This window comes from Gadus chalcogrammus, chromosome 23 (assembly GCF_026213295.1).
Source record: "Gadus chalcogrammus isolate NIFS_2021 chromosome 23, NIFS_Gcha_1.0, whole genome shotgun sequence".
Classification (NCBI taxonomy): Eukaryota; Metazoa; Chordata; class Actinopteri; order Gadiformes; family Gadidae; genus Gadus; species Gadus chalcogrammus.
The window spans coordinates 11213395-11230894 of NC_079434.1; the positions used below are offsets into that span (position 1 = coordinate 11213395).

At 44.5% G+C, this 17500-nt stretch overlaps 1 protein-coding gene across 1 annotated transcript in view; it reads right to left on the reverse strand.

Annotated features, from left to right (window-relative positions):
- The window catches only part of adarb2 (adenosine deaminase RNA specific B2 (inactive)), a 30055-nt gene extending 12675 nt beyond the window's left edge, over nt 1–17380 (reverse strand). The window contains exons 1-3 of the mRNA XM_056584824.1: nt 17214–17380; nt 12890–13041; nt 9805–9973 (exon numbers count right to left, since the gene is read on the reverse strand). Of these exons, the coding sequence (XP_056440799.1) occupies nt 9805–9973; nt 12890–13041; nt 17214–17380 (488 nt within the window). The remainder of the gene's footprint in view (nt 1–9804; nt 9974–12889; nt 13042–17213) is intronic.
- Between the last annotated feature and the right edge of the window lie 120 nt (nt 17381–17500).

Below are 17500 nucleotides of genomic sequence, written 5' to 3' on the forward strand. Positions count from 1 at the left end.
CTGCCAGGGCGGACCAAACGGTCCGGGGTTACCATTGACCACCAGGCCGCCTCCCCCTCCAACGAGGCCCCGCCTCCCCCACCAACGAGGCCACGCCCCCCCCTCCAACGAGGCCCCGCCTTTCCCCCTGGACGGAGATCGTGGCCCCGCCTCCCCCGGCACGCCAAAGTGTATTGTGAATCTGAGACAGAACCCCTACGTTGTGGTCATAGGAGGCTGGTGCCTGACGCGTATGGTTGATATTATACAGACGTAAAGACATTCTCTCCTATTAAACACCATTGGAAATGCGATGGAAATGACCAGGAGACGTTATAACGGTGTCAAAGATTTCATGTTTAAGGCTGTATTACTCCTTAAACGAACACACCAACCCCCCCCCCCCCCCCCCCCGCCCCCCCTACACACACACACACACACACACACCTCCTCTACAGCCCAATATCATCCCTTCATGCTACAAGCTCCAACAACAGATATGTTAAAAAACAACAACAAAAAAACAAAACATAAAAATAATTTTGCCTGAAATATTAATTTCTCCCCGAGAGCGACGTGGCGAATCAGAAGCATCTTCTAATCTCATGCACGATGAGAGCGCCAGCTGGCTGTTTGGGGTGTGTGTGAAGGTTTAAAGGGAGAGGGGCAGACACACTTCCCTTCCTCCTAACTCAGTCTCCTCCAACAGCCGTCATTAAAGTAATGTGTTCATCTACATAAAACTGTCATGAGAGGAGACAAAATAAAGATGGAGAGAGAGAGAGGCAGAAGGAGAAGAGAACCGTTTAAGGGCCGTTTAAAAAACACTAATGCAATCAGATCAAAATCGTGCTATTGATTTGAACAAAGAGTTATTTGGAGCGTCTTAATAAATAATTGGGTCTGATACCATGGTCCGCCAGATCCGTGTGTTTACATGTTTGTGTCCTTGTGTGTATGTGTGCCTGTGTCCTTGTGAGTTGCCGTGCACTTTTATCTCAATACAGCATGTTTGTGTGAGTATATATGCGGGCATTTCTGTGTGTGTATTTGTTTGCTTTAAGGTGTTTACTTGTGTGTCTTTGTATTTGCTATGTGTGTCTCAAAAATGTGTGTATGTATCTGTCATAGTGTGTATGCATGTGTGTGTGTGTGTGTGTGTGTGCCCAGTCCAACCTTGATGAAGTGCCCTCCCTTGACCTGCTCACTGTTACCATGGCCACTGATCATTTACAGCACTAAAGGAAGAGAAAAATAACCTGCCATCATGTGTGTGTTTATAAGTGTGTGTGAGAGAATGTGTCAGACTATGAGTGTGTGTATGCATGTGGCTAGGGAAGGAAGGACAGTGACAGAGAGAGAGAGAGAGAGAGAGAGAGAGAGAGAGAGAGAGAGAGAGAGAGAGAGAGAGAGAGAGAGGGAGAGGGAGAGGGAGAGGGAGAGAGAGAGAGAGAGAGAGAGAGAGAGAGAGAGAGAGAGAGAGAGAGAGAGAGAGAGAGAGAGAGAGAGAGAAAGGGCAGAAGAAATGGTAGGGTGTCCCTTCTGCCTCTCCCTCTCTATTTTCTCCCCCTTCTTCTTTTTTGCTAAAGTAATTGCTTTCACCCCCGTTGGTGACCTGGCTAGATATAATCACAGTGTCTCCCGCCCTGGTAAACCGAATCAAATTGGTCAAATTAACACCAGGCCCCCATCACTCTTAACCCCCTCCCCCCAACTAAAGTCCCTCTCTCTCTCTCTCTCCCTTTTCTCTCTCTCTCTCTCTCTCTCTCTCTCTCTCTCTCTCTCTCTCTCTCTCTCTCTCTCTCTCTCTCTCTCTCTCTCTCTCTCTCTCTCTCTCTCGCTCTCTCTCTCTCTCTCTCTCTCTCGCTCTCATTGTATGTAATGTGTGTGTTTGTGTGTGCGTGTGCGTATGTTTGGATTGTTTTGTGTGTGTGTGTGTGCGTGTGTGTGAGCGTGTGTGTGTGTGTGTGTGTGTGTGTGCGTAGGTGTGGGTTGTTTTGTGTGTGTGTGTGTGTGTGTGTGTGTGTGTGTGTTTGTGGTGTGTGTGTGTGTGTTCCCACAAGCCATAATGTCTCAGCTGTTGTCCTCTGTGGCTCAGTAGGCACAGTGTGTTACCTCACCCGCTAGATTAGGGCTGGGGGGGGTGTGGGGGGGGGTCACTTCCTGCCGAGCTCGGAGATGGCACTGCTAAATAAGGGACCCATTACAGAACAGATCTCTGAAACACTTACTTAATGCAGCGCCCTCACTTATCTTGGACATCTGGGGGGGGGGGGGGGGGGGGGGTCAGAATGGCAAAAACCAAACTGTCAGCACTAAGAGTTTAATGTTAAAAGATAACATTTAACCAAACCAAATTGTCTTACATCTTTGGCCCTCTGTTCCTTTAACACTGGGGCTCGCTCACTTTGGGATATTCTAAAAGCACAGTAGCTAATGGCTGAAGTGGAAAAAACACCCCAATAACAGTTTAAAATGCAAAAGTGGACTAAACACGCTCAATTTAGCACCACAATCTTGCTGTGCTTGCACGGGAAGACCAAAAAAAGATCCAATGTGAGAATTGCCGTCCAGCCATGCATACACAGGGAAATGTTTTGAACTTAGTCTGTTCATTGAGCCGGGCTTGCACTGAGGAACAGGTTGAACTTAGCCTGTTCATTGAGCCTGGCTTGTACTGAGGAATAGGTTGAACTTAGCCTGGCTGTTGAGCCTGGCTTGTACTGAGGAATAGGTTGAACTTAGCCTGGCTGTTGAGCCTGGCTTGTACTGAGGAATAGGTTGAACTTAGCCTGGCTGTTGAGCCGGGCTTGCACTGAGGCACAAGCTGAACTTAGCCTGGCTGTTGAGCCGGGCTTGCACTGAGGAACAGGCTGAACTTAGCCTGGCTGTTGAGCCGGGCTTGCAATGAGTAACAGGTTGAACTTAGCCTGGCTGTTGAGCCGGGCTTGCACTGAGGAACAAGCTGAACTTAGCCTGGCTGTTGAGCCGGGCTTGCAATGAGTAACAGGTTGAACTTAGCCTGGCTGTTGAGCCGGGCTTGCACTGAGGAACAGGTTGCGTTCAGTGCTGCCCTCTCTGCTGCGCTGGTAACACGGAATCAGGGCTCGGCTGTCAGGGAGAAACACCCGTTCATGAATATTGGCACTGTTCTCCTCCAGCTCTCCACCTCATCTAGTAGTGTTACTGTCTGCGCTCGCGTCACATCCCATACAAGCCTTTTTATTAAGAGCCCCTACTCTGCTTGGGAGCGAGGAAGGCAGTATCTATTTTCAGTGTGTTAGAATAAAGCCCATTTTATTGGCTGAGGGATACGACAATGTACAGGCCTGCAAGTGCATCGGAGAACAAATTGAGTATTTATGTTTCAGCGTTTGGGCTTTTAGTCACCACTTTCCATTAAGCTACATTGGAAACGGTGAGCGTGGATGGTTTCTGTAATGGTGACAAGGTAACCCTGATGTAGCTGGGGGGTGTACATGCTTCTCAAGAAGCATGGTTCCAATGGGTTTACTGCTGCAGTAGTGACATCAGGCAGCGTGAAAGAGTCACAGTTCTATCAGTGTAATCCTTGGTCGTGTGTACCTGATGTCAGCCCCTATTCCCCTTCTCCTCTAGCCCGATGGCGCCTGACCAATACACATATTGCGAATTGGTCAGTTTATTTTCGAATTCCATGTGGGGTAATCATCGGGCCCGACCTCGGGCCAATCGGTCAAACAGGAGGGGAGCAAGGGCTAATAAAACAAGTTTGCAGATTTGTCTAGGTCCCAGGCCACTCCCCCCCCCCCCCCCCCCCCCCCCCCCCCGTTGTTGTCACTTGCTTGTCCTGATTAGTTAATTGTGCACACCTGTGTTCTCTCATGATTGGTCAATTGTGCCCACCTGTGTTCTTTCTTGACTAGTTAATTGTGTTCACCTGTGTTTCCCCTTTTCTACATACTTGAAGCAGTTGTCTTTTCTGTTTCGGAGAAAGAGAAAAACGTTGTAGGAAATAGATTATTTTAAAAGCAACCTTTCTTCCCCCACAGTTTGCACTGCTACCATCTGCTCACGTACATAGCTCCCTTTGCGGTAATTTGTAATGTAATAGCAGCAGGGCGTTGATTCGGTAGTAGGTACGAGGCCGCAGGCAGGGGGACGAAGATGATCAGCACCGTGCTAGTATTCAGTACAGCTGCCTTACCTCCAGTGGATATTAATTTTATACAAGCACTATTTATTAGTGAACAGCAATAAGCAACAGCAGAATATGATTTGTTTATTTAATCATCACAAATAGTTCCGCAACTGGACTGGGACTGGACTGTTGCCAAGCAACACAAACATTTTCCTGCACACTAGCTTGCTACGACGACGTGCATGTCTACACGTTACCGCAGGCCAGCCTATTTGCATCACGTACATTTGACTGTACATTTAAGTGTTTGTACTGTTTCCTTTTATTAACCAGGGAAATATGAGTCTGTGGACAGTCAGTTCGGTAGTATGCGTGATTCAGATGAATTCAAAGTTTAAGATCATCAACGTCATTCACTTTTTTTAGAAATCCCTGTAGAGGGGAATGCTAAAATTCCCAGTGCGTTTACACAATATTCCAGCACTCATGGAATACCTCCTTTTTCAATCAAATGATGTGGTCTCCACTATCTGTCATAAAATGTGTAATGTCACAATGTTTTCTCACAATCAAATACTCATCAATCCTTAAAGTTATGGGCTGTGTTAAGAAAATATGTGTTTGATGTACGGTGTTTGCAGATGCATTGATTTAAAAGTACAACTTATTCCCGCATTATCAGCTGTTCTTTCCCAAATAATTTACCAAGAATGTCTGGCTAGGTAGATGAGAGAAGCAAAGTGTATGCATGAGGTGCACAAGCAACATTATGCATGCGCCCTTAAAATAGCATCCGAACAAGGCGCTGCTGACTTTAAACCAGGTATTTCCTGGTTTGTGGCGGAATTGTTTTCTGAAACTGCAAAATAGCACCAGGGAACGTTTGCGCAAGATTCCCTAATTTAGCGACGCGTGCCTGTGGAGGGAAAAGAACGCTCCGCGCCAGTTGCAAACTAGCCACGACACATGCGTCAGTGTAGAAAGTCAATTGCGCTGGATGCAAGATAGGGCCCTTGGACTTAGTGTGAGCACCAGTGCAAGCTACAATCCAATCTTGATCGGAAAGATGCAAATTTTCCCCCAGGCATTCAACTTTTACTGTGAACTTTCAGGTGAGTAAGATGGGGTCTAGTAAGTGCATTGTCTTCATTGACTTTATCAATGCTTCTTAGTTGTAGGTACTTAGGTACTGTAGGAAAAAGTGTTTTCTATCAAGATTAAATTTAGAACTCAACTCATCAAAAGACATCAAAACACCCGAATCTGTCAAATAAAGATCTTTAATCATTTTGAGTCCCTTTAAATGTTGCATCCGATCTACCTGGTATAAAGAACTGGTTACCCCATATTGGACTATATAATGATAATGAGTGTGGTTGTTTTAAATATTTTTTTACATCATACCATATCTTTATCATATGTTTTAAAATTTGATTTTTTGTTTGTTTCCGTCGTTTTTTTTCAGTGTCTGAGTATATCTATAAGGGAAGAGGTCCATTTCGCTCCAATGAGGGGCATAATTTGTTGAAAAATAGAAGATAATAGACCTCAGCTGCACAGCCCAGTAGTACCAAAGTCAATTTGGACAATTGAATCCCCCTCGATCAAATGGTAAAGATAACAAAGACAAACAAAGTCTCGCCCTTCTATTGTTCCATATGAATGCAACGATTTTTTTTTTGAAAACAAGTCTGAAGGTGGTGGCAGAGGAATATTTGGAAAAAATAAAGGAATTTCGGCGATATAATTATTTTTAAAATATTAATTCTCCCAATTATAGAAAAAAAGGCAATAACGGTTCATAATTTGCATTAACAACACGTTCTATAGGCAATATCTGTACTCCTAAATATTCAAACTGTTCTACACTATTAAATTGGGTTACCTCAGAAGTTGGGTTCCTTCTGTCCTGTTCATTAAGTAGTAATATAGAAGATTTTGTATTATTCACTTTATATCCCAAAATATCACTAAATGTTTTTATTAGCTGTGATAAGGCCGGAATGGTTTGATTTAGTTTGGACATGAATAAAATAACAACATCACAATACAATGAAATTTGGTGTTCTATCGGCCCTACTCTTATTCCACAAAATTGAGGGTGTGAACGTACTGCTATTGCTAGAGGTTTGATTGCTAATGTAAACAGAAGGGGAGAAAGAGGACATCCTTGTCTGCAACCTTTATTAGTTCCACAACCAAATCTTTCTAGAATATTGAAAAGATAAGGCCATGTGACCCTATCAAAGGCCTTTTCAGCGTCTAACGTTAGAAGTGCTGTATCTGATATTTCTTTGTTAGCATAAATTATATTCAGTACTCTTCTTACATTGTGGAAACCTTGCCTTCCTGTAATAAAACCGTTTTGATCTTTATTAAAGATATTTGGTAATAATGTCTGTAATCATTTCTCTCAAAATAACCAAATAATTTCCATTTGTTGCTCACGTTTCTCATAGATTTTTTCCTGAATAATCTTTATTTTATGCTCCAATTGTAACCTCTCCTCACGCACCTTTTTGGATTTAGAGCCTGTATAACTTATAATATGCCCTCTGAGAAAAGCTTTAAATCCTTCCCATTTTATACAAGCAGATGTTTGTGTAGTATTAATTTCAAAGAATTATCTGTTTTTCTATATATAATAATTCTTCATCTTGTAAGCATTTGGCTGAAAGTGCCATCTAGATGGATCTTTTGCCATTTGTTTATTGACATACACTAAGCGACATGGTGCATGATCTGAAACCACTATATTACCATAGTAACAGTTATTAATTTTGGACCGCATCCAATAAGAGTAGGATTTAGCTTGTGATTTAAATTCTCTCCATGTGTCTAGCAGATTCAATTCTTTAATAAAATGGTTTATAACTGATCCCTCTTCACACCTGTTGTGTGATTGACCAACTCCTGTGGATCTATCCAAACTGGGGTTTAATGTGCAGTTAAAGTATCCTGCTATTATGTGTTGTTCTGCAAATGATGAGATAGAAAGGAACAGATCTACAAAAAATGTAGGATCATCAATGTTAGGACCATACAGATTTACTAAATTTAGATTTACTGATAACAAAGAGCCTTGTACTTTCAAATATCTTCCCCCTCTATCTTTGATTACGTTTTTCATTTGAAATAGGACAGTATTATGAATAAGAATCATCACTCCTCCAGCCTGGGATGAGCAAGAAGCTGCCTTGCCACCTTCTCCTGATTTTTTTATTGTCCTCCTCTAGAAGATGGGTTCCTTGTAGAAATACAAATACAACCCACGCGTAGGCCTAAGTGACAGTAAGTTATATATATATATGAGCTCAATGTCTATAATGCGTATGTTTTGCATGTGAATGCATGTCGGCCACACTACAAGGTGTGCATGCGTGCCAGTGTGATTTGGCCCCCACCATTGTCTATCTGAATCTTCTTTATGAACTCTTGTACCTCGGCAGGGGTATTGAAAGTGTAGGTTCGTTCTTTATGTGTGACCAGCATCTTCGCAGGATGAATCACTCCATGTCGGATCCCTAGATTTCGCAGGTCCTTTTTTTTCCTCAGTTGGTGCATTCCCGTAGCCAAGTCCAAGTAAAACCGTATTTGCTGGTCCTTGTACCGAATGTCTTTTTTAGGCCGTGCAGCAGCAACAACTGCCGTTTGCTGTTTGCCCTTGTAGATGAGGAACTTCACAATCAGAGTTCTCGGCGGCATCTTGGCGTCCCTCGCCGGTCCGATTCGGTGCGCCCTCTCAATGACCGCTGATGATTGTAGAGCCGCATCACCAAGCACCTCAGGTATCCATTTTCCAAAAAGGGGCAGGCATCCCGTCCTTCGGCCCCCTCCGGTAAGTTAACTAGTCGCAGGTTATTTAGTCGGGACCTGTTCTCCAAATCCATGAGCTTGTCCCTCAGCGTTTTATTTTGTGACTCCAGCGTGTGCACTTTAGCTTGCAAGTCAACAACGTCATCCTCGGCACTTGATGTACTCAGCTCAGCCTGCGACACCCGTTCGGTACAGTTACATGTCTCCTTCCTTATATTTTCTATCGCCTTCAAAACTGTATAAAATGTTGACGAAAACGTATTTTTCATAGAGCTTAAAGCAGTCAGTACTGCGCCTTTCTCTGAAAAGTTCACCTTCTCCGCTGGCGTCCTCGGCCTCCTCCGCTGCCACCGCCGCCATGTTGTCTTCGTTAGCTTGCTTTGCTTCGCTATGTACACGGTAGTCCGTTAACTTTGGCTGTGTAGGAGACGCTTGGCCTTGTTTTTGCCATCCCTTGGCATCGCGGCATACAATGTGAAACACGTCTTTTAGTAGCTGCCATAACCGGAAGTCTGTGACGTACACTTTTAATATGCCAGTTTATTAGTACAGGATTAGCTGACACATATGGGAAATCAAAATGCCGATAGCAACGCAAATGTTGCCGATGACCAATGACGCACACACATTATCACACACCGGCACACACACACACACACACACACACACACACACACACACACACACACACACACACACACACACACACACACACACACACACACACACACACAGTCTGGAATTATTTTTCCCTCTCTCTCACATAGATGAGAATCCATTTTTACAAATCTATTCAAATGCTGCAGTAAGGCCACAAAATCGATTTTGAGACCACCATCTGGACGTGCTTATTAGCAGTAACCCCCGTGTTACATCTAAATGAATGAGTGAATTAATGAGGGAAATCTGCTGGTTATTGAGTGCATGGGTAAAGCGAAAAAGTCTGGATTCTGTCCCATCTCTACCTATACGCCCATCTGGCACTCATCAAAGCGGTTAGACACTAGGTGCGGAGGCTCTCTCCTAGGCATGTGGCAATTTGCAAAGGGTTGATCGGTTTTTATACTACTCGGGTACAAAGGCGATTTTACCTAACTTACATTCAGAACTCACTGTATCAACAGAGCGAGTGTAGACTTTTAAGACACGTTTGACTGTAAAACCACCAAGTGTCATAAATATATGGCCTGTTAAGCCCTTTGAGACTGTACCTGTGATTAAGGGCTATACAAATAAAATGCAATTCAATTTAATTGAATTCAATGGTCTGCTATGTCGAATGTGCGCTGCACTGCAATGCGGAAGAGGCCCTGAGAAATCCAGAAAGGTTAACACTCTGGCATATAGGAACATTCAGCCCAGCGGGACAATGAAAGCCTTTTTGGTGTATAAATCCGCGATAAAACTAATTTGCAAATGATCAGTTTTTTCCTGTCTGGAGTCCTATGGATAAGTGCAAGCATCAAACGCAGTCGTAAGTTATTTTTTTATATTTTCCACTCGATGTTGGGTGAATGGTGAAATGATAGGCAGGAGAATGTCCGTAGAATGACGTGCTGGATGGCAGTATTTGAATGTTTGAGCACGGAGGTAAGAAACCAAAGTTTGTGTCCCAGTCAAAGTTTGTCACGTAAATAAAAATCACAATAATAAAAGAAAAAATTCAAACATTGAAAAGTTTTCTTCATTATTCACAGACGATGTGCATCCAAAACCTCCTCGGTCAGTCACTCTTCTAACGACTACAACCAAATCGACTTAGCGGGCCAATCCCAGGTTGGGCCCCAGCGGCCCCACTTCTGGCTCTACCGGTAATGGAGGGACCCAGGGCCCTCCATTAGGGTATTGGACGCAGGTATATAACAAAAGCTTTAGTTCCCAGCACTGACCTGGAGATCTTGTCGGTGCAGGACATGGTGACCAGCTGTTCCCCCTGAAGGACCCCGTCCCAGGTCTGGACGGGCCCCCGGGACCGGACCGGAACCGTCCCCTCGCCCGACTCGATCTTGGTGCGCAGGTGGCTGTGCTGCTTCCGGCCCAGGTTCCTGCTGCTGTGCACTGGGAGACGGCAGGACAGACATACGGACATGGAGACAGACACAAAGAGAGACGGACGGACGTAGAGACAGACACAAAGAGGGACAGACGGACATGGAGACAGACACAGAGAGAGACGGACGGACGTAGAGACAGACACAAAGAGGGACAGACGGACATAGAGACAGACACAGAGAGAGACGGACGGAGGTAGAGACAGACACAGAGAGAGACGGACGGAGGTAGAGACAGACACAATGAAAGGAAAAAAGACAGACGGACACAAAGAGAGACAGACAGATATAAAGAGGGAAAGACAGATACAAAGAGAGAAAGATAGACATGAAGACAGACAGACACAAACACAAAAAGAAAGACAGAAAGACAGACAGAAAGCAGACACAAAGAAAGAAATAAAGAAAGAAAGGCAGACAGACACAAACACAATAAGAAAGACAGACATAAAGCAGACACAAAGAAAGAAAGAAAGACAGACAGACACAAAGAGAGACAGGGAGATATAAAGAGAGAAAGACAAATACAAAGAGAGAAGGATGGACATGAAGGCATAGAGAAACAAACAAAAAAAGAAAGACAGAAAGACAGACATAAAGCAGACACAAAGATAAAAGGAAGGAAGAAAGAAAGAAAGACAGAAAGAAATAAAGAAACAGTACATCAGATTATGAGCCGTTATTCATTTAGAGCTATTCACTAAAGCATACTGTATCAGGGCCTAATATCATAACATTCACATATTAGTATAGGTAATTGTGTTTTAACGGAGTAATTGCTGGCTGTAATTACTCAGACTATATTATATCAGGACTAAACCAATTTTGCGGGGAGTCTTTTTGAGGGCAGTCACCATGCAGCAAAGCAGTGGCGGTGAGTCGCGCTCAAGAGAGTATCCACAACATCCTACCTCTCATTATCTCCCCCCCCCCAGTTCAACTGAAGCCGGCAGAAAAGTGATACGTTTAATATTCCACATAATTGTTTACCTGCTTTCATCTCAGAGGCCTGCTATTTTTTATTATTCAGTCAAGTGGATTGGTGATGGTGGGGGGGGAGAGAGAGAGCGAGAGGGGGAGAGAGAGAGAGAGAGCGAGAGGGGGAGAGAGAGAGAGAGAGAGAGAGAGAGAGAGAGAGAGAGAGAGAGAGAGAGAGAGAGAGAGAGAGAGAGAGGGGGAGAGAGAGATGGAGAGGGAGACGGAAAGAGGGGGAGAGAGAAAGAGACAGAGATAGAGATAGAGAAAGAAAGAGAGAGAGAGAGAGAGAGAGAGAGAGAGAGAGAGAGAGAGAGAGAGAGAGAGAGAGAGAGAGAGAGAGAGAGAGAGAGAGAGAGAGAGAGAGAGAGAGAGACTGACATGGACTTGATCTTGTCATTACGGGGACCGCTCTCTAAGCAATACCTAGTTCAATCAAAGTTTTTTTAAAGCAAACTACGGCATTCGTGTACTCTATTCACGTCTGGCAAAGAGAAGTCATGTGAATAAAAGGTGCTACCAGCGGTAACAGCTCTGCCATTCTGTACAGAGGTGCAAGTGCGTGACAACTTGTCCCAGAGGACAGATCCTGTGGGCTGTTAAAGAAGTGTTCTTTATAGAGATGTCTGCCTCTCTCTGTCTCTGTCTCTCTCTCTTATTTTTGGTCTCTCCTTTTTCTCACTCCTCCTTTCTAATTATCGCTCTCTCCTTCTCTCTCTCTTTCTGTGTTCCCTTCTCTTTCAACCCCATTTCTGTTAACCTCTCACTTACCCCTCCCTCTCTCTATGTCTCCTTTACCAGCTCTCTCACACCCTTCTATTTGATCCCTCGCTATTTCACTCTCTCTCTCTCTCTCTATTCCGCTCTCTCACAGCCTTTCTATTAAATCCCTCACTTTTTCTCATGCTATGGTTTGCCTGAAGGGATGCAGATGTGAGCCTTGACACTCTCAGCTCTGAATAAAACAACAACAACAACAATAACCATGACAACAGCAGCATCACTACCAACAGAAAACCCCTCTTGAACAGACAAATCTCCCTGTCTGCGGTATTGATCCGCTTCACTTTTAAACCGCTCTGAAAAACAAACGCTTCAAAGGAAAGCTGAGAAAGAATTTATTTTGTGTTCAATCTCCATCTGCCGGGTGGAAAAACCAACCGAGTAACACACACGCACGTACACACACACGCGCACACACACACACACACACACACACACACACACACACACACACACACACACACACACACACACACACACACACACACACACACACACACACACACACACACACACACACACACACACACAGGCACACACACAGGCACACACACACACACACACATGCCACTCATCTGTCAAAAGGAATATGCATTTGTATTTCCTTTGACTCAGCATTAAAATGCCATCCAGTCAGCAGCCGATGTTTGAACAGGGGCCGCGAGACACAACGTGACGTGGAAATGGCTGCCAGGTCCATGTCAACATCTTCTGTTGAAACTGAAGTACGAACGAATCACACAGCGGTTTCTAGTTTTTCAGTTATCAACACCATGATGGTCCTATAAACCTCAGCTCATAACAGGAGCTGACCGAAGAAATAGGAAGGAAAATGAGAGCGAGAGAGAGCGAGAGCGAGAGCGAGAGAGAGAGAGAGAGAGAGAGAGAGAGAGAGAGAGAGAGAGAGAGAGAGAGAGAGAGAGAGAGAGAGAGAGAAACTTAGAGGAATAGCCAAACTTTGTTGCCAAGTAGCCCATCCGCCAAAGAGCAGTTCTCTTTACAAGTATACACCATTTATGTTTCGGAGCTCGGAACTTAAAACCACTTCAGTACTTGGCAGAAGAGAAGTGATGAGATGATGATGATGGCAGGGCATGAAACAACAGGTGTAAGGTAAATAACAGACAAATCGAAGCAAGCATCTGCGGTTCCGGGGGGCTCTTACATTCGGCCGAGATCTCGTAGGGGGAGTTGAGCCGGCCGTCGCCACATGGAGAGGTGCTGACGTACATGTGGAAGTGGACGCCGTCCCGTAACCGGTAGCCGCTCTCCTTGTGTCGCACGAATATCGACTCCTCCCAGTCCTCTGGCCTCTTACTGTGGGGAGAGAGAGAGGGAGAGAAGGGAGAGACGGGGGAGAGAGGGAGGGATAGAGAGAAGGGGCGGGATGGAGAGATAGGGGGAGGGAGGGATTGAGAGAGATTGAGAGAGGGGGGGATAGATAGGGGGTGGGGAAAGAGAGGGGGAGAGGGAGGGAGAGAGAAGGAGAGAGGAATAGAGAGAGAGATGGAGAGAGCGAGAGGGAGCGAGAGAGGGAGGGAGGGAGAGAGAAAGAAAGAAGGAGACAAAGAGAGAGACACGGAGAGCCAGGGATAGAGAGAGGTTAACTCACTCCATTCCCAATTAGTACCTCACTAATCAAAACAACTTTTTGATTTTCTTTAATATATAAGTTGATATCATATTAAATGTTTTGTGTTTTGGCAATTCAAATGTATTATTGTATTGGCATGTTTCCCATGCCAATAAAGACCTTTGAAACTTGAGAGGGATGAGAGAGACTGCAGTCATCCTTGCAGCGTTGCAGATTGTAGGTGTGGTTGGGGGCTGGGCGAGAGGGAATGTGTTGGTAATCCATTTCATTTGCAAAACGGATCGAGGAAACGATGTCTCTCTCTCCAGGACTCATTACCCTGCTGTCAGTTAGTGAGTGAGTGATTGAGTGAGTGCGTAGTTGAGTGTCTGAGTGTGTGAATGAGTGAGAGAGGGAATGAGTGAGTGAGTGAGTGCAAGAGAGAGAGAGCAAAACCTTCTTGATCTCTTATCTGACTGCTTGGAGCACAGCTAGCTTGGCTATTGCTTGAAAGAGCCCCCCCCCCCTCCCAAACACAGACACACACCTACACACAGACACACACAAACTAAGGCACTTTGAGTGTTCTTTAAGCTAGTTTGACATGATCAGAGGCAAACATCTAGACGCAGCATCAAGCCATTAATATCCTATGGAGAGGGAGCTATGATGCCTGACTTTGCTTCAACGACTGGGGTGTTTGTGCTGGGTGATGATAACATCAAAGTCGAACAACGCAACGATATTGCCTGAATATTGATAATTTAACTATTTTTGTGTTTGGTTGTATCCTTATCTAGTCACAGAATAAAACAGAGAGAGTATTGCTATTGTCGATGGCGCGTGGATTTGCGATTTTTACGAGATGCGATTCATGCTAAATTCTAAACAGGTTCTGGGTTGACGTAGGGCAGAGGACTTGAAGCTACGTGTTACTTTGCGTCGCATGCTCGAGTTAATGCAGCAATAGTAATCGCCCCCTTTGTTTTTTTACACTTTGCGTATCGCTGTAATGAATCAGCACCATGCACACCTTGACTATTTTTCAAACCTGCTCCCTGTCTCCCTTGTCCTTTTCCACTCGGCGTAGAAATGGCAGCTGTGGCATTTTGTTTGGTCATTTATTTCCGACTTATCTTTCCCAGAAGCCATTTCGGTCAGCCGCAAAGTCTCCATACCTGCCATCCGGCATTGTGTCAAGACAAAACAGAAAGAAAACGGTGAGCTGTGTATGCAAATATGACATTCAAGTGTGTAGACTTTGAGCCACTAATCTGATGAATCAGCCCAGCCTCCCAGGTGAACATAATGAATGCGGGCGTTAAAAACATCCCCGCCGGCTGCTGCATGAGCATGCGTCTAAGAGTTCGGTCCAGGCCGAGAACGGAAAGTCCAATAAAATAAGAATTGCAAGAGAGAGCACCATTGAGTAGGCGTAATATTTCCAAGTTTGGACTATTCCTTAAAAAACGGATATCCTCTTATTTTTATTTTCTCAAGGTACACAGGTTTTGAGAAGGTAAAACACATTAGACTGAGGAACACAACAGTGGTTGTGGCATTCTGTGCTTGTTTACCGAAGCGTTTTCATAGAGAATCCCTAAACTATCCAATCCAGAATCACAGCTTTGTGAGCCTTTATTTAGCGTTGGTGACTCTTAGTTTACCGTGCTGATCTGTTGACTTGGCCTGCTATTCTAGACTCTGTCCGTGGTCCTGAACCAGCTTCAACCACCTGCTATTCTAGACTCTGTCCATGGTCCTGAACCAGCTTCAACCACCTGCTATTCTAGACTCTGTCCATGGTCCTGAATCAGCTTCAACCACGGCCTGGTGCCCACTGTGTTCCCTCCAAGAACCTCTGTTTCACTACTAGAGTGTTCTGTATCACTACTAGTGTGCTCTGTATCACAACCAGGGTGTTCTGTATCACTACTAGTGTGTTCTGTATCACTACTAGTGTGTTCTGTATCACCACTAGTGTGCTCTGTATCACTATTAGTGTGCTCTGTATCACTATTAGTGTGTTCTGTATCACTACTAGTGTGTTCTGTATCACCACTAGTGTGCTCTGTATCACTACTAGTGTGATCTGTATCACTATTAGTGTGTTCTGTATCACCACTACTGTGTTCTGTATCACTACTAGTGTGTTCTTCATCACTACTTCTGTTCTGTATCACTACTAGCGTGATTTGTATTCTGAGTACTGTTTGTGTAGATGGATCCATTGTCTGGTCTTGGGCTTCACTTCACTAGAAGCCTCTCTCTTCTCTTTCATGTTTGCTACCTGCTGTCGTCCCTGAGCTCAGTGTAGCCTTTTTACTAGACTGTGTTAGTTTGGTATAGATTCTATGCTGCTCAGTCTACTCCAGCTATTCCCTAGGGTTCTACTGTATATATTTATTGTATGAGGAGCATTTCTGCATTGTTATAGATACCTTTGGAAGGTTATTGGTAAAATAGGTGAAATAATACCCTTTCAAATATCGATAAATCTCCCGTAGGAAAAACACCTCAACACCATCAATTACAACCCATGTGTTTATATTTATATCTCAGGATATGAAATGAATACGCAGATCTTTTGACACATTATGTAGCTCAGCGTTTATTTACTCCGGGTTCGCTTTGGAGAATGAAAAAGCCCTCACAGGATACCTGATGTAAAATACACACAGAGGGAACACGCAGGAGCCCAGGGAGAACACGTCTACTATTTAGACAAATCCAGATATACTCAGCCAGGAAAACATTGTTTAGCACGGAACTCCCCTTCTCTTCCCAAAAGACCATGCTTATGGTGGATCGATCGATCGTGACATAGAGTGATCAATTCTTTTGTTTCTGTGTTCTATTATACATAGGAGTTCCAACGTTAAATGGACACTATTTTTACCGCCAGGTGATTAGCCATTGATTAGCCATTACCATCAAGCTGGGCTTTCAGCCAGAAGAGGAAAACGACCATAGGCACAAACGTGTTTAAAATAATATTGAATAGCAAAAAATAAATACCTTCCTTCTGGTCAAACATAAGCACGACAGAGAAGTTATATACTAACTACACAGGTTAACACAAGTGAGCCAATAAACCCCCAAAATACAATACAGAACTTGTATTGCAAACAAAAACCTAAACTGTGAAAGTGGCATTTCAAAATCCTCTATATGTGTGTGTCCACCTGGATGCATCATAAATTTGAATTTTGTATTGCAACCAGTGGCCACCCAAAGTGCTTTACAATATTGTCTAACATTCACCCATTCATGTTCACACACCGACGGCGGCGACTGCCAGCTCGTCTGGAGCAGCTAGGGTTAGGTGCCTTGCTCCGGGAGACCTTGGCACTCACCTAAGAGGAGCCGGGGATCGAACTAGCAATCTTGCGTTTACCAGCTAACCCGCTCTACCTACTGAGCTACTGTCGCTTCTGAGCTACTGTCGTCCCCAAATCGTTCAGCCCTACTGCCGTCCCGACAGCAGGGCTGAACGATTTGGGGAAATAATCGAATTGTGATTATTTTGACCAATATTGCGATTTCGATTTTATATGCAATTTTCATAATTTATTAGGTTCCTTATGTTCTGTATTATTCACAAAAAAAATCAATAAATCATTCTTTAGTATGACCAACACTACATTGGAAGCAGTCAACATATAAACTGCTAATTCCTTGAGGCCAGGCCGATGTGTTGAGATAATTTATATTATAACATCTTTATTCAACTATTGAATTGTAAAAGACAAGTAAATATAAATCGTACTAATCTCCAGTTCGTAAGGTTTATTTTTTTTGCAATTTGAATATCGCGTTGTATCACAACTCAATTTCCATTTGAATTGGATTAACTGTTCATCCCTGACAGACAGAGGGACCTCCGGGCCTCCAGAGGACGGCAGCAGCGACCCACCTGAGGAAGAGCTCCAGCTGGGCGTAGAAGAAGCGCAGCAGGGCCCTGCGGGCAGTGACCTCGGCGTGGGAGTCGTTGACCACGTGGCCCTGGTCGCTCAGGTACTCGCCGTTGATGCACTTGGTGCCCGTGGACAGCGCCACCACCTGGGCCCGCCGCAGGTCCATGTCTAGAGCCAAGCATGCATTCACACACACACACAGGCACACACGTGTACATACACACACACACACACACACACACACACACACACACACACACACACACACACACACACACACACACAC